Genomic DNA, 18,197 nt, shown 5'->3' with positions numbered 1-18,197 from the left:
TGCTTCCTATTATATTGTCAATCTAGTTAAGTAGCACAGTTCCAGGTGCAGACTATGGAGAAAACCATAAACCATTGATTTCAAGTATACAGGTAGTCCTCGTTTGGCGACCACAATTGGGACCAGCAACTCAGTTGTTAAGCAAAGCAGTCACTAAATGAAACCACAACTGTGCATATGACCTTACTGCAGCTTTCCTTTGCTTTACAGACCCGTGAAGGTCATAAATGTGAGGACTGGCCATAAAGTTACTTTTTCATCACCACTGTAACTGTGAATGGTCGCTAAACAAGGCAGTCACTAAACGAGGACTATGTACAGGTTACATTTAGAAAATGGAAGGCGTGGCTGCAAGACCCAAAGATACACAATCAGAATATAAAATTCATATAAGGAACAATTTCAGTATATTTAATTTGTGCAAAAGAAAACCAGAGGAACTATAGCAAGAAATAAAAGACTCTGTGACAACTGAAGTGAAAGAACATGTCCAATGTTTCAAAAAGAAGAGATCCAGATGGTTTTCCGAACAAGCTACCATGACAGACTAGGAAAGGGAGAGGATGAAAGCCTTGGACAACTAGGTCACATAACTGAATGCAGACTTTCAACATCAAGCAAAAACAAAAGAGCAGGGACAGCTATCTAAATCAAAAATTCATCAAATAGAGGAATATAACAAGACAAGGAAAATGATACTTTTAAGATCGGAGAAATCACAAGAAAATATACCTCTGAATAGTCCTAATTCAAAAGTAATCATGGAAAAGAACTAAGAGAGTGAATGGAAGATGGGGAAATTATGTTGAACCCTTTACAAATGGGACTATAGAAGAACAGAAACATCTGTAGAGAGAAAAAAATATTCAGGAATCAAACTAGCTGTCAAATAGGAAAGCACTAGGCACAGATGAAATACATTAAACTGCTTAAAGCTGGTATAGTAGCCAAAGTGCTGGACTAGAAATTGGGAAATAGTCCTTCTTTAGGCATGGAAGCCAACCGGATGACTTTGAGCCAGTCTCTAATATAGACAGACAGACAGACAGACAGACAGAGGATAAGAATAAGATAATTTCAAAAGGTTTATTGACCACAACAAGGCCTTTGTGTAAACCATTAATATGAGATTCAAATATATTAGGGCTATCCAAAGTTTCAGATTCAGTTTTGAAGAGGTGTTTTGGAAGATGGGGAGTGCAGGCCTAACACATGTCTGCTTCCAAGATCCCACGCTTCTGGAAACAGAAGTGGCTGCTTCAGTGAGTTGCAGATAGATGCCACATTCACTCTCCCTCATATTCCAAAGCACCTCTTCTGAATGGAACTTGAAGCACCGTACAGACCTAGGAATGGGCTAATGCCCAAATCAGAACATCTAATTATTTTTTCCAAGGAACATTTACAATGAACAAATAGCTACTGTAAGAACTGGGTTTGAAAAAACAGAGGGATTCAGAAAAGCGATGCAAGAAAGACAAGGGTGCATATTGTCTCCATATCCATTTAATGTATACAAACGTAAGAATGGCTGCAAGATTGGACAATAGGGCAGCTGGAACGAAAACTGGAGGTTGAAACACTAACAATTTGAGATACGCAGATAATGCCATTTTGTTAGCTGAAAATAAAGAGGACTTAGAAGAGCTCATTATGAAAGTTAAAAAAAAGTGGATTAATGTTACATATTAAGTAGCCCAAAGTAACGTCAACCACAAATCAAATGAAATCCCTGTTGACTGTAAAGATATGAAGATGATATATTATTTTGTTTTCTTGGGCTCAAGAATAGTTCAAGATAGTATATAGTACTCAAGGAATAAAAACAAGACTGAATTTATGTAGGATGGCAATAACAACTTTAGACAAGCGTTAAAGCAGCGGCCTTTCCAGGGATAATGTCCAATGTTGAAAATTGAACTTTGAGAGAGAGTAAGGGAAGACAGATCTGGGATTTGGAGGCAGTTACTAATACTATAGTACCATGGACTGCAAGAAGAAGCAACAAGTTGGTCCTAGCTGGACCAAATAAAAACGGTCTACTTCCCTAACTTGAAAGACCAGGTTAGGGTCAGATTGTCATGGAGAAAATCTACCTATGTGGTCACTAGGAATGGAAAACCACTCAATGGCATATAATCAAGCAAGCAATCCCTAGAGGCAATGATCAGCAACAGATATTCACGGACTTTGGGCATGTTACGAAAATGATGATGGACTAAGAAAGAAAACAATTATTGTTGTTTGAAGGAAGATTGAAGGAAACAAAAAACGAAAAAGGCAATGGATGAGCTGGATGGATGACATCAAGATCACTGGAACATCCTCAGAGTTACAACCCAACAGGGACAGGTTGAAGATAAAGTTGAGGGCATTTCTTCATGTAGTCATCAGGACTGGGTCTGACTCAATGCATCTTAACTAATTAATATGATATGCAAATACAAATCCTTTTATTTTACAACACGTGTCTTTTGTTATCTAAGCACCAGATGAAGACAATTAGGCCATCGTATACTGGTTAGCATCTTAGAGATGCTAGGAAACACTTTGATACTTCTGATGCTAGAGATATTAATGGACTGTTGTCATCCTGCCTAAGAACAGACACAGCTCACAACCAGTATGCAATCCTAACTAAGTACTGTAGTTGTATTGGCTTTAATGCATCAGACGCCAGCGTGCTGTACCAGTTATGTCTCAGGCCAAGAAGTATGAGGGTCTTCGTGAGTGTGAATTTGAGCCAGTTAGCCTAACCTATCCCAATGGTTGCTTTAAGGATAATGGGGGTGAAGAAAAAAACATATCTCACTAAAAACTCCACATAAGAAAGGTTGAGGATAAGCATAATAAGTATCAAAAAGTTAGTCAGAAGCCCAAGTCTGAAAGGCAGGCTCTCTTTGCAGAGGTTTATTTTTAGTAGCTCCCCCCCCCCCAGAAATGGAAGGGGGGACCAATTAAAATAGCCTTTCCCAATCTAGATGCCCCCAGAGGTGCAGACTTCAACTCCCAGAATTCCCCAGCCAGCTTGGTCACAGCTTAGAATTCTGGGAATTCTTAATAGTTTCCAGAAAGTACGGTTGGTGTTCCTGCCAAAGTCCCGGTTGTACGACAATCTCAACACTGACAAATTGTCCCCAGCATCCTCTCCTGCTTGACAAATGCAGACTTTCTTGGGTGGAGTTTCAAACCAGGTTTTTTTCTTCTTCTTTCAGAGAGGTATCAGAACAAACTAAAAAGGACGAACTCAAACAGTGGGGAAAAATTGTAAGTGCCCCACTGAAAAAAAGAAATCCAACAACTTGGGTGGAATCAGTTTGGTGTAGTGGTTGAGGTACCAGACAGAAATCAGGAGACTGTGAATTCTAATCCTCCCTCTTTTTCAGCCCAATTCACCTTACAAGGTTGTTGTTGTTGTGATGCAGTGCTTCTCAACCAGAGCAACTTTAAAACGTGTGGACTTCAACTCCCAGAATTCCCCAGCCAGCAAATGTTGTGGGCAAAACAGGAGATGTACAGTATCTCTGCTTAAGGTGTACAAAATAAAGCAGGATATAAATCTATTTTCAAAAAAACATAGGAAGTTGGGAGATTTCCCCCCTACATCATGCACCCTTTGCCAAATCCTCCAAGATGTCCCTTATTTTCCAAGGATTGCCCCGAAAAAGCCCATCCAGAAAAGAAACACATCAACTTTGGTTTCAATGCATACGAGCCCAGTACCCAGCCAAGGGGCAACAGGGATCTAAAAAATTAGTGAAGAAAGAATTAATCTATCCAGCTCCACACAAGATATGCTGAAGCAACACCTTGATAAGGATTAAAGCAACAGAAGCTACAGATCTCAACTGCCACTCATCACAGAGCCAACTCCATCACTCGCAGTGGGACTACCTTCAAAGCAAAAATGAGAATGAGGCTCAGCACTCAAGTGAGAGAAGAGCTGAATTCCCAAATGGGGTTGCTGAAGAAGTAAACATGCTGGAGAGGAACTGGTTGCTACCACTGGGCAACAGGGCCGCCCCAGAGGCTACTTGGGAGTTCCTTCGGTCTCTATCGTCCCTTCACACACGCTACATCTTAAATAATATTTTTAAAAGGTAAGCACATGCCTACCGCACGAACCTAGCATTGTACATTGTGCAAAGATGCAAGGAAATTCGGGCACAGGACTCACAACGGCACAGACATTTCTTCTGGCGCCAAGCACGCAGGGCTGCTAATTCAGCTTTGCTCTGGGGAAGGAATGAAGGGGTTCTGGAGAATGTGAACCCTTCAAACAGGCCCCCTCCCAAGGGGAATGGATAAATAGGTTAATACCTAATTAATTTCCCAACCTTGGCAGCTTTTAGATGTGTGGACCTCAACTCCCAGAATTCCCCAGCCAGCACAGCTGCATAGCTGGCTGGGGAATTCTGGGAGTTGAAGTCTACAAACCTTCAAGCTGCCAAGGTTGAGAAACACTGGGTTAATATATATAAATAGATCTAGATATTCCAGCCAAGAGGAAAAGTTGGCAGGAAAATCCAGCCATCAACCCATTTACGGACCTTCAGTTGGGACAAGGCTACAGCCTCCCGCCTCCCGCTCCATGCATCCCCCTACAACGGTTGCTTTCACACAACATGCTAGGCCGTAGCTTGTTTAATCGTGGTGTCCTGAGCAAACCAGCGGGATGAACATCCCACGCGGTATCATCGCGTATAAGCCGTCCCAGCTGGCTTGACACAGCCAAGTCCCTGAGAAGCAAACTCCACCTGATGGCTTAGTGCGTCGTGCGAACCCAGTGAAGGGGGCGCCTGTGCCATTACTCTCAGGTCTGCGAGGCTGACTGCAATTTTTAACCCAACTAGATTTCCTCCGCGCCAGCTCTCCTTACCTGGCTAGCTTTATGGAACTGCTTCTTCAGGCCCGCCACCGACATGCTCCCACCTCGGGACGCAGCAGCAGCGGCAGCGGCAGCGGCAGCGGCAGCGTAACTCCCAAGTCTCCAGCCCCCCAAAGAGCAGGGCCTCTCCCGGGCCGATCTCCGTCCCCGCGACGAGTTCGCCGAAGGATTCCCCTCGCTCAGCGTCGCTCGCCAGCACTCCAGCGAGGGCAGATGGATGCAACATCGCGTTCCAAACACGCTCCAAACCTCCCAGCCTATTGGCCCGCGACGACCACTATGCAAATGTGAGGGAGGGCATCTCGTACAGCTATTGGCCGATCAGCGGAAACTATGCAAAAATAAAAGCTCTCCGGGACGCCCACGTTCTGGAGCTTGGAGACGGGGGAGGAGGGACAGAGGGAATGGAGCAACCCGCGGGAAGGGTGTACGTCGGAACCGCGAGTCGGGCAGTTGCGGGCGTGTGAATGGTTGCACGCCTTACCCGAGTGTAAGAGCGTAGGCGGCCTTACCCGATAGCCTCACCTAGGAATATGTAGCGGTGGCAAGAAATATATTTGGGGTGGGGCTGAGATCGTGGAGGTAGACAGCTAAATAAACGTTGCTTCGGTTCAACTCGGCCGTTTTAAAGTAATATCTGTGCCAACCTGACACGGCAACCGATACGAGACTGACTGACTGATGTTTTGCGTATAAGTTTAACTGATAAATAAAAATAAATAAGTCATAGTGTATTTAGCTATAGTTTATTGAGCGAGGCAGAATCCCCACCGCGCGTTTACCCGTAATGGGTTCTGTGTAGTTTTGTTTCCATGCTTGCGTTGAATCAATGGTAGCCATCCATGGTCTCTGGCTCAGGAAGGGGCTGAATCCTGCACACCTTACCGACTATTTATTGGCTACATTTGATCGTGCGTAACGTCTGGATCAGAGCCGTGCTAAACTGTTTAGGATTTCACCACTTTAATCTTTTCACTGATTTAGTTCTAATCTACAGTACCAATCTCCATTTCAGAGCCCAAGGCAACCCCCATTAAAACCTTAAAGCAGTAAATAAAAAGCAATAAGCAACAGCACGCATGGCTAGCGGTGGGAAACATCCAGGGATGGTATGTAAATGCATATGTAATGGCTGAAAAAACAAGCAAGTAAACTGCCATTTTGGCCAGCATAGTTTCACAGGCAAATAACCTCTATCACTATTTCTACAGCCCAGTCTTAGGGATTCTTGTAGGAGAAGGCTGCACTAAATTAAATAAACATATTAGTATGCATGCGTTTGCAACTGCAAAACTAACAAGTAATGGGCAAGTGAATGTTCCCACCATGTAGGCTTGGCTGCAGAAATCTACCTGTACCTTCTGCCAAAGCCTACTTTGCAGGGAAGCAGTGCTGGTGGGAAAGTACCACACTGATTTTTGCAAGGAAAAGGCTAAACGATGGGAATGCCCTTTCCAAAAATCGATTAAAGTAGAGGTCCCCAAATTCTTCAGTTCCTCGGCCCTTTCATGAAGTTTCAGATGGTTCGTCCAGCTCCAAACATTCATTATATGAAAATAATTTAATAAATGCTATGTTAACTAATAGTATGTCAGCCTTGCAAGGTACTCCAGACAGGAAGCATGCCCCAATGAACTAATTCCACTTTATCGTAAGGTTTTATTAACAGAACCTTGCAAGTCTGAAAGTACACTTTCCCCTACCACCTTATAAACCCAAGAAGCTAGGGAGGGTCCCTTCTGAGATGTTTGCTCCGCCCACATTCCTTCTGTGGGTTAAGCTGCCTCTTATCCGACCAGTCCCCTGGCTGTGGTGCTTCCCACTGTCTCTCAAGGTCATCAACAACTGCCCTTTGGATAACCCCATCAACCCTTGGTGGCCAGTATTGACCACTTTGGGGGAACCTGCATTAAAGCGATATCTTCCTTAGGGCAATGAAAATTTACACTATGAAAGTGCATGTTTTCAGGTTTCCAAGAACTTTTCTGCATTTGGTAAAGTAGCTAAAACTCCAGGGGAAAACAGAGAAAGTAAATGTGGCAGGTGTTTGAGCTGTGTTTGCACCAGTTCCTGTTTTGAATGAGTTGTGGGAGAAGCAGTGTAAGATACAATCACCAGTGTTGACCCCTATTTGATCATAGATGCCAGTAGCCCCCTACTCTCATCTAGGGGGCTCAACCAATTGCAGAACTTGCAAATCTGCTCTATATTTCAAATGTAAGGTTGTATTAATGGAATGATTTGTTTAATTGGATTCAGCAACACTAAAGCTATTAACTTTGGCTAAACCACCAAAGGGATGGGATCATAGGACCTGCAGCCAGTCCCAACAAGCGCATTATTGCCTGAATACAGTGTTTGTCTGAACTGCTGAATTTGCCCACAAGGGTCATATCTGAGCACACATGCAATTTGTTGAGTGGGTGGTGGCATATGTTTCTCAGCAGATAACAGCAATCATAATTTATATATTTAAGGAATCAAAGAATGTGTTTCAAAGCTTCGAAGTAGCTTCCATGAATTGTCACAAGAGTATTCTAAAGCCAGCATCTAAACACTTAAACAAAGAAAGGAGCATGAAATAAAACCGAGTGTAAATTATGCAGCTGTATGAACCTGTTTTCTATTTGCATGACTCACCGAGGAAGAAATCTTTAAGTAGCAAGACCACCACCGTGCCATTTTTAACCCAGCCACCCACGCGCTGCATTTTGCTTTAATTTATCCACTTATATAGAAAATGTATGTCCTACCTCTCTGCCTCTATGGCAAAGTCCAAAGAACAATAATAATTATAAATAAAAGGTTTCAGTGTTATATGCTATCTTAGATCTCCTTGAGACCCAATGGAAATGTAGCAGCTAAAGTGTAAAAAGTAAAATGTTGTCGATGAACATATTTAAAGAGATTTTTTTAAAAACTGGGAAAAATTTGTTCCTGATATTGGCTGCCTCCATGATAGGAAGAGTATTGATGTTTCGAACTTTGGTGTTGAAGAAGACTCCTGAGAATACCATGGACAGCCAAGAAAACAAATTGATGGACCATCGAACGAATCAACCCAGAGTTCTCACTCGAGGCACAAATGACCAGGCTCAACTTATACAATTTTGGACACATTATGCAAAGACCCAGCTCTTTGGAGAAGGCTGTAATGCTGGGGAAGGTAGAAGGAAAGAGAATAGAATAGGATGACCAGCAGCAAGGTGGATGGACTCGGTTACAGTGGCAATGGGTGCATCATTGGAAGACCTGAAAAACCAGGTTAGGGACAGATCATCACAGAGAAAATCTATCTATGTGGTTGCTAGGAGTCAAAAATGACTTGATGGCCCATAATCAATCAATAATCAATGTTACATAAGGCTGGTCAATGACCAAAGTCGAATACTTGGATATAAGTCAATGGAACAATGACCGTATTGAGCTCAATTATTATTGGCAACTGGGTCTTGTAAATTTGTACTTGTCAATTTATGCCCGTCTGCTCAGAAATCAGTCCCACAGAGCTCCTTCAACATGCAGCCAAGCTCCATAGGGAAAGCTGGCCCTTTTCCATTTTTCCCTTTTCAAAAGAGCTTTTGTTGTGCTGTGTTGTGTTCAGGTCATTGGAAGACCTGAAAGACCAGGTTAGGGATAGATCATCATGGAGAAAATCTGTTTGGTCACTAAGAGTGGACAATGACTTGATGACACATAACCAATCAACCATACAAAATATCTATTCCTTTGTTCTTATCTGCAACAATGAGACAGCTTATTTGTTTTTTTGTTTATTCGTTTAGTCGCTTCCGACTCTTCGTGACTTCATGGACCAGCCCACGCCAGAGCTTCCTGTCGGTCAACACCCCCAGCTCCCCCAGGGACGAATCCGTCACCTCTAGAATATCATCCATCCACCTTGCCCTTGGTCGGTCCCTCTTCCTTTTGCCCTCCATTCTCCCTAGCATCAGCATCTTCTCCAGGGTGTCCTGTCTTCTCATTATGTGGCCAAATTATTTCAGTTTTGCCTTTAATATCGTTCCCTCAAGTGAGCAGTCTGGCTTTATTTCCTGGAGTATGGACTGGTTTGATCTTCTTGCAGTCCAAGGCACTCTCAGAATTTTCCTCCAACACCACAGTTCAAAAGCATCGATCTTCCTTCTCTCAGCCTTCCTTATGGTCCAGCTCTCGCAGCCATATGTTACTACGGGGAACACCATTGCTTTAACTATGTGGACCTTAGCTTATTTGTAGGAGCAATAATTTCAATTCTCAATCCAGCATCTATTTTTGTAATCAGCTTTCTCAGTGTTTGCGTGTATTCATGCTCTTATTTAACTAATGTAGAAGGGCAGGGATGCTACTTGCTTTCAGAGAAACTTGGAAAGGACTTCCAGGAATGGCATAAATCCTGCATCTGGGAACCATCAGATAAATCTGTTGGTGAGGCAACAGGAAAGGTATGACTCATAGATGTTAAATATGGAACGCCACAAAACGTTTGGTGAACAGAGGTCCATAAAAAGAATTTTTAAAGAAGCAAAATAAACTTTGATGCGGAATAGGATTCAGTCAAAATTATGTAGAAATTAGCAAGCTAACTTTCTTTAGATATGCCCTTAATGAATCTTTGGTGCATCTGAACAAATCCAACCCCCTTCAGAATAAGGCACACTGCTTTATATATATATATTTCTAAAGGTGGTAAGGTGTTGCCTTAGCAAAACCAAGAGTGAAATAGAGATTGGGGGAAATACTTGGAAAATCTGAAAGGAAATGTTATAGATTTTCTTTAAATATATCAGAGAATAGCTTTAAGGCAGTGAGTTTATAACACCAATTATAGTAAAAAAAAATGAGTAACATATTGGCTTCTTGTTTTTGACATTAATAATGTTATTACCATCACATTTAATGGACACACTCTTTGGCCAAAATAATCATAAAAATTGAGTCATTGATAGATCTTGTACCTGGTCCCTCAACTATAAATTCCTTAGAGTGGGCTTAATGAAATCACATTCTGCGGCCTAATTTTAGCCAACTTATGCCTCATGAGCTAACCATTTTTAATTATGTATTTTACTACATTTGTATCCCGTATTTCCTCTAGAAGCTGAAGATAGTAAATATGGTTGATTCATCCTGTTTTTTCCCTCATGACAGCCTTTTCAGGTAGAACAAGCTAATTGATACACAGTGCTCACACACCGCTTTAAGCCATGGCTTATTAAAGAAGTCACGGTTGGGTTTGCCCAACAGAATCAAGCAAACCTACCTGTGGCTCAGCAGGTTGTGTAGACCCTTACCATATTTCAGTTCAGCCCGGGCCTCCTCAGTCCTACTCCAGTATTTTAACTGCTACACCAAACTAGGCTCATATCACAAAAACACAATTGGGTTTGTTTACAGCTTAGCATGTGGTGTGACCCAACCATTTTGGCTTGTAACCCATGGTTTATGGCACATTATAATAGGGGAATCAGGTTATGTCTTAGTGTGATGTGTGACCTCGGCTGTATTAAATGATGCACCATAGTCCTAAATAAGTTTACACAATAAGACACATTTAGAACCAAAGAAATTAATGGGACTGTTCCTAAGCAAGTATGTATTTGATTGCAAGCTTCATCACTTAGTTCTTTATGCTATTTTATTGTTACTTTTCTTTCAGTTGTGATTCTGGTTGTGGGCTGTAGGTGGCAGTGACTTTCTATAATTACTACTTTAGAACAACGGTTCTCAACCCTTTTGAATCCGCCACACAATATGGAATATAGCAGTTGTTCTGTGGCACACCAGAGAATTATTAATTGTATATACGCATTTTTAAATGTGTCAGACATAGTTCGAGGGAGCATTATACAATTTTTATCACGTTATACGTTTAGGATTTAGGGAATAAGACAAAAAATCTTATGGCACGCTAAAAACAAGCCCACGGCCCACCTGTGTGCCACAGCATGCTGGTTGAGAACCACTGCTATAGAGGTAAGAGAAATACTTTAAAAATACTATAAAAATCAGCCACGTGAAAGAGACTATCTCTTGCAAGAACAGACAGCTACTGTTCACAAAAGTGTATGCTTTTTAATAAAATGTGCTAGTCAGAAAAGGTGTTATCAGATTCTTGGTTTCTTGCCACCATAGACTAACAGGGCTCTCCTCCGACAGCATCTACAACGACAGGCCTAAAAGTCACTGTGCTTGAAAACATTTTCCAGCTTCAGAAAGGTAGGACTGGGAATTAAGCAGAATATTGTTACATACTCATTAACACACACCGTCATTCTTTTTTTGTTGTTTTTAAAGAACAGGACACGCCTTAAAGGTTGCTCAAGGTAACAGCAGTTGCAACCCTGAGCCATCTTTGAGGTGTTGTACGTTGTGATTTATCTGGTCACTGATCAAAACAAACATCATCATGGAAGCAACTGTGTGGCTGGGTTCACACGTTGCACTAAATCGTAATGTGACCAGCTTGGTTTGACATGTGAATCTAGCCTGTTCTAACTTTTTGGTAAACTGTGGTTAAACACAAGAAGGCTTAAGCATAATGGGTAATCTCAATCTCTTTCAAGAACTGCTCTGGCAAGATTTAAAGAGGGTTTTTTTCCCAAGATAACTAAGTTTAAGGTGTCCTTGTGTTTGAGGTACCCTCTGTTTTAAAGGGTTGTTCAGCCCAGTTTAAAGTTTAGCGCTGGAACTGCAAATTAGCAACTGGCACACGGGTCACATTATAAGAGTTTCTGTTTCCACTTAAGTGATAGTAATTGTTTGTCAGGCTGACACGTGGGCATATGAAATTTTCAGGGCCCTCAATGGTCCATAAAGGCTCTCTCTTGGTGATATTTCTTTTCCTCTTCTTTAGCAAAGTGGCCAGACTAACCAAGTTGTCTGTAGAAAAAGCAGAAGCATGCATAAGTCAGACAAGCTTTCATGCTAATATGGCTTTGTAGAAGAGCGAGGAGAAGCTTTAGTCACATATCTGGGTAATGCCTCAAATCAGTTGGACTTCAGTTCAATATGAAGTTCATATGTATGGACTTCAGTTCCCAGAATTTTCCAGAGAGCCTGGCCATTTCTGAGAATTCTGGGAACTGAAGTCTAGCTATCAGGAAGGCACCCTGACTGGAACAGGCTGCCTTGAATCAGTTCATAAACTTTGCTTCTCTTCCCCACATGAATCCTAATTTTCTTTTCCCACTCAGTCGGAGTTCACAAATCATGAAAAATCTAGAACTGTGGCTTGCTGAACAAGTTGCAAGAAGTTGGGCTCACTCATCACCCTAAGTCCCAAATCATGAAATGAAAATTGTAGGGCTCACATATTGCCTTAGAATAAATCCAAGCAAATGCATTATGTCTTAGTGTAAGAGGTGAACCTGGTCACTAATACACACATTTTGCTAAGCCATAGATGGCTTAGCTCTGTTTGCTGTGGAAGCTACAATTGAGTGCATTCACACTACCATAAGCCATTTGGAAATATTGATCTTGATGAGTGAGATTATGTTTTACAGCTAAATTAGGTTGCTTGTTTTTAACTTTTTGCTGATTCAAGGCACCTAGAGTCTGGGACTGAGATGCCATAGAAACCTTAGTAAGGTGATGATAGTAATAGTGATAATACAAAATTTTTACCAACCGCATGGGCTGCATTCGTATAACACACTAAGCATTTCCTTATATTTTCTTGGACTAGTTAGTCATCCAACCTTGCTTTCCCAGGACAAGAATTTTTTTTCTGCTTTCTGTTGTAATTCTACCTGAAAACAAAGTAACCAAACCCTGCCAGAGATTCTTTTAAGAGCGAAAGTAAAAATGTTCTGGCTGTGATGTTAACAGATATAGACATAAGTCATCTATCAAGTGTTATCTGGTAGTGACAGTCACTGCATGTCTCCCAATAGAAATGCTCAAATAATTTGATATATTCAGAACTCTATAGCAGCAACAACTTGTTTGAAATGATGGTACACTCCATTACATTTGTTATTGTTTTATTTTTCTCATTATACTGTTTCTCAGAGTATATGAGATTATTATATTTTAATTGTTGCTGGATTGGAGTGTATGAAGCTTAGAGTCAATTTTATGGTTGAAATGGCATACCAGCCTGAGTATGTGCCGTTTTTTGAGAATATTCACCTGCAAAACTAGCAGAGGATTTTTTTTTCTTGGAATAAATTAGTTTCAGCTCTATAATTGGGACTGCAAATTTGATAAATTTTTAATGAGGGTTTAGAGATGCTCAAAATTGAAAGGTCTGGTGGGATGAAATGGATCTGTACATGGACTGTAGTCATAGTTTATTTCAGTAACCTCATTTTAAGATTTGCTGTTTAGTCTTGCTGCCATCATTATTAAAAGTTCAGATAACTTAAGAACCTGGCTAGTACAATATACCAAGCCATTTGGAAAAACAAAAAGCCACAGTTGGCTAGATTCTCATTAACATGCTAAACCCATGAACCATGGTTTACAAACTACAGTGGTTGAATTGAGTTCACCCAATACCTAAGCTATGAACTAGCTAATCATAAAATTGTTAAGCATCAATGTATGAACCAAAAATAACTCACACTGGAGTATCAATTATATAAACTTGAGGAGCTGATTAAAATGCAGAACGTAGAGCAATACGTAAGGGCAAACCAAGTCTAGAAACTGAGCCAGCTCAAGTTAATTTCAGGTCAAGTGATGTTTAAGAACATATTTATAGAGATTAGGAACAGCCAAAAATGCAGTTTTCACTCATTCATTGAAGTCGAGTTGAACATTTCTTGAAGCATGACTCAGTTCAATAAATCAAATGCCAGCTAACTTTGATGGCGAAAAAGCTTGTTAGCCAATGAATAGAAGTTTGTTCTGAGCGCATTATGAATGTGAGATGAGCTATTTGGGATCTTTGGACTGCTTCTTGCGTGCATTCTGAAGAATAGGCTCCAGCTCCTTCTTTCAGGATCACCATATTTTCCCTTTAATTCCCTTCTCTTTCTTCCAAGGGACATGGAAGATTTTCTCCATAGCTCAGCAAGTCGTAATGTGATTTCAGTCTGCACAAAGGGTTTTAACGATTGGTTGAAAGCACCTAAGCAAACCCAGGCTACAGTTGTTTTTAAACCCCTTTGGAATCCTGGAGCTGTCTTTGGGACACAGTGGAAAAATAGATTGTAGAAATTTAGTGTGTCTTATACCTCCAGCATGCCAAATCCTCTGTGACCACCTGTTTACACTCCACATAACAAATGAAGTATCTTGAGAGACATCAAGACATGAATTCCATCTTTGGAGCAAAACGTAAATATCAAATCTAACAATAGCAGCCATGTTTGTCTGAGCCTTGTCATCAGAGCATCATGCCATCTCAGTCATGCTATCCTTGATTGGAAGACAACATCTGAATATTGGTTGAATTTTTCCTCTTCAATAATATTCCCATCAGTTTGCCAAGACTGGCAAAGATACTCACTCTGTTGGTCAGTCAGTGGTTTGGCCTCACACTAAGAGGGAAGAGCCTATAGACCTCTTTGAGGGATCCAGAGAATATTTGGGTTACCCACATATAGTGGTTTATTAGACAACTTTAAAGACACTTAACCAGAGATCTAATAGAGAAGTTGAAAGGCAACATGATTCACCCAAGTGGGGACAATTTATCTTGGATTATTGTTGAACACAGTCAAAGGTGCTATTACTGGGCATCACCATTTTCTTTTAATCATCTGTTCATCACTCTGAAGTCTTCCTGACTCCCCATATTTCCAATCTGATAGAGGTAGGTCTATGGGTGGAATTGAAGTGAGGTGGTTATGGAGGCTGCAGACCATTGGAGATAGGATTGCATAATGGAAGATCAGACATTCTTTTTCTCTCATACATATAAACTGCACACATGCACACACGTCTTTTGGCAACCTCATAAATGAATCAGTGCAGTAACACTAGACGCCAAGCACAAGAATGTCTCTGAAATTCTCTTCAAAATAAATTTTGAAAGCTAACTCTTGAGCATCACAAACCAAATGAGGGGGGAAAAAGGGGGGGTCTGCATGGCACTGATAATTCATGTAAAGAGTTTCATGGGTTCTAGATATCTTTTTAAGATAGCCTGGTGGATAGCATTGAATGAATAATCCTTATTCAATTTCCCCCACAGGATCACATTCATTTTAGCTAGATTCATGCAGGATACTGTTTAGCTGAACTTGAATAGTAAACATATGCAATTATTCAGACAGGGGTTCACAAAAAGAAAGGGAATAGGATATGGTGCATTCCTTTTTTTCCTTCCTGAGCTGATGTGTTTCTTTCAAACATGAAATGACTTTTGAAAGCAGGATGGCTGTGGTGAAAATCAATTCCTTTCCTCTACTTGGGTGTGCTATAGAGAAACACTGGGTGGCTTCTGATTTTTCTGTTTGCATCTAACACTTCACCACATTCCCTGTGGTGGGCATCAGAACGTATGGACTGTATAGATTGACTTGGTAAAGTATGTGAGTTCTCTAGTGCCCGGTTCAGTGTTCTGAAGTGAATCCAATGTGTGGCACTGGAAAGAATCTGACATGTTGTGATTTGCTTCCTTACCTATGCTCTTTGTACAGTTGCAAGTGTGCCCTCGACAGAAGATCAGTGAGTATGTATGAAGTATCAGTGATTATCCATTGCAAAACTGGAGAGCCTTCCTGCATTTGTGGAACAGACACTTGGATTCTAGGATGTTAGTGTACAAAAGGCAAGGGGAATAATTCTTTAGGGATGGGAATGTCTGTCTCGGAGCACTAAAGCGCATGGTGACATCCAAGAAATGAAAGGGGAATATGAGCTAACCAAGCCCTTCTGCCCTGTGTTCGGCTTTTAAGCTGAATGAAGTTGGCTGTTTAAAAGGACAAATCACTACCTTGTCAGTAAGAAGGAAACCCACATACCTGTTCTGGTCAGGCGGAAGACCTAAAAAAATGCTTTATAACTGGCCAGATTCTTTGTCCTCCCAGCCTCGCATGGTCTCTTCTGACACCAGCAGAGCTCCCAGTATTCAGCCAAAGAAAGTTATTTTTCCAATCGCATGCACAGGTGATGTCACCCAAGACTGCCAGAGCCCTTCAGGAGTTGTAACTGAAAAATGGAGGAAAGTATTCAGTGCATGGGGAATGAGGGAGTTGGTTAATTTTACCTGGTTTATGACTGTTGCTTGTCCTGTCACCAACTACCAAGGTTTCTTGGCAGTCTACAGTAGTACATAAAACCAAAGCTAGAACCAGAAGTAGTAAATCAGCAATTAAGACCAGAATTTAAAGCCAACAATTAAAAGTCTCTTTTAAAAGGTGCATTTTGAGGGCTGTTAAAGAAGCCAATAAGGAGTGGCCTTCCTAAGAGTTGGGTGGCTAGAGAAAAGGCTGTTCCCCCCCTCCCAAAAAAACCAAAAACCCTCACTACAAGATGAGCCTGTGGCAAAAATAGGCAGACCTCTTTTGACCCCTGGCAGTTAAACCAAGTTGGGCACCCCTACATTAAAAATCCCAGCATTATTAGCAGACTCACATACCCCCCATCCTGTCTAACACAACCTTCCTTCACTTACTGCACAGAGGAGACATTGGAGTCTGGCTTCCATAATCCCCGGCAAGACTGGCTGTGCTGGTTGAGGACTATGGGGGTTGAGGTCCAATACTGTTGGCAGGTTGATTGAAACCTTCTCCCAACCCTCCCTCATAACCTGATTTAATGTAAGGCGACTCATAGTTTAGCTCCCCTTACGGCTGGAAAAAGAGGCAGGCTCACTTAAGGTATTCTGGATATAACCAGTTTGATCTTGCAGATGCTCAACCAGCTCCCCACGGCTAAGCCGATGCCTGGCTCAGCACCCGGAGAATAATCCAATCCGATCACTTTTGAAAACGGCACACTGGGAGCACTCGCCTTGACAGTTACGGAAGACTGCCAGTAATCTGCCCTTACGTTCAGCTTCACGCTCTCTTCACATGCTCACCAGAGCCCTGTGCTCGGCATTCCCTCCCGGCCTGGCATGTCAGAGTGTATCAGGTTTTCCTGAAACCACTCAGCATCAGGATGACATGTGAAAACTAGCCACTTTAACTACAACACTTTACACTTCACATGTTTCTGGGGTACGAAGCCTCACAGCTACAAGACTCGGGGAGAGGAGGCGAAGGACACAAAGAGAATATATCCAAACCAGACAGCCAGATTTAATCCTGATTAGTGTTTCTCTTCCGAAGGAATGAAGCTGTGGAGGTCACTGATACTTAACAGCATCCCAGGATCAGATTTGGAGTGGTTTGAAGTCCTTGCCAAATTAACATCCCCAATATCACAACCTGGTCGAGAAGTAGCTCTACTTATTTGCCACCAGCAAAGGAGCAAATTCCTACTGTCCTTTCTGCAAAATCTTCATGCCCACCCCACGCCCCTCATGAAAGGGGGGGTGAGATGTTCTGCTCCTTCCAAGGACAGGGGTAAATTGAATTTGTCTATATTTATGTGCAGACTTCACCAGTAGTAGGGGTTCCTGAACAGGATGAAATTAAAGCATATATTCCACTGAGGTAAAATATTTCAAGCATTTCAATATTTAAAAGGCATCTTCGAACTGAAAGGATATGAAAAACAGGGTGAAAACAGGGCAGAGTACAACAAATGAGACAAAAATCAGAGGCAGCATAATGTTGGTAAAATAGCAGCAAGGTAACCACAATGATTTATGTTCAGATTCTCTCTCTCCCTGCAGAATAAGCCACCCACAAGCCATAGGTTTTACCGAGGATCCCGTAACGTCTTCAGATCTCCACCAGAACTCAGTAGCAACTCACACCCTAGACTTTGGGTAATAAACCATTTATTTGGAAATCTTACCTGTCAGGTCAGATTAGGAAAAAGATACTGGCAGGTGAAAAATGGTTTGGGAGGTATACAGTATATTTGTAGATCATGCTGTTTTTTCTAAAAATGTGAAATGTTGACCTAAACTCCTGTAACACAATCCAACAGGAGTCTTAAGCCACAGAACTGGAAGAGATGTGGCTGGTTTTATTTATGATTGTTTCATTGCATTGCTGTTATTTTTATTTATATCAGCATAAGTATATTATCAGGTGCCAGATGAAAGCCAGTGAGATGAGCCTAAGGGAAGAACAAACGTGACATGAAACCCAAGCCTGAAAGATTTTTCCTGTTCCTGCTGTGTAACATAGGAGAAAACTACTTTGAGAAATATTTTTGCTTTTATTTAAGCAGGGGAAAAGGAAGAGGAAAGTGGCTTTTTGCTCCTGAAGGCTCTTTGTAAAGCCCTTGAATGCATTTT

At 41.5% G+C, this 18,197-nt stretch overlaps 1 protein-coding gene across 1 annotated transcript in view; it reads right to left on the bottom strand.

The window, feature by feature from the left end:
* Positions 1-5,108, bottom strand: part of SH3GL3 (SH3 domain containing GRB2 like 3, endophilin A3) — a 30,168-nt gene extending 25,060 nt beyond the window's left edge. The window contains exon 1 of the mRNA XM_063314176.1: positions 4,880-5,108. Coding sequence (XP_063170246.1) covers positions 4,880-4,924 — 45 coding nt within the window. The 5' untranslated portion in view covers positions 4,925-5,108. The remainder of the gene's footprint in view (positions 1-4,879) is intronic.
* Positions 5,109-18,197: the final 13,089 nt, after the last annotated feature.

Source organism: Candoia aspera, chromosome 13 (assembly GCF_035149785.1).
Source record: "Candoia aspera isolate rCanAsp1 chromosome 13, rCanAsp1.hap2, whole genome shotgun sequence".
Taxonomy (NCBI): domain Eukaryota; kingdom Metazoa; phylum Chordata; class Lepidosauria; order Squamata; family Boidae; genus Candoia; species Candoia aspera.
This window is presented reverse-complemented; position numbering and strand designations above follow the sequence as displayed.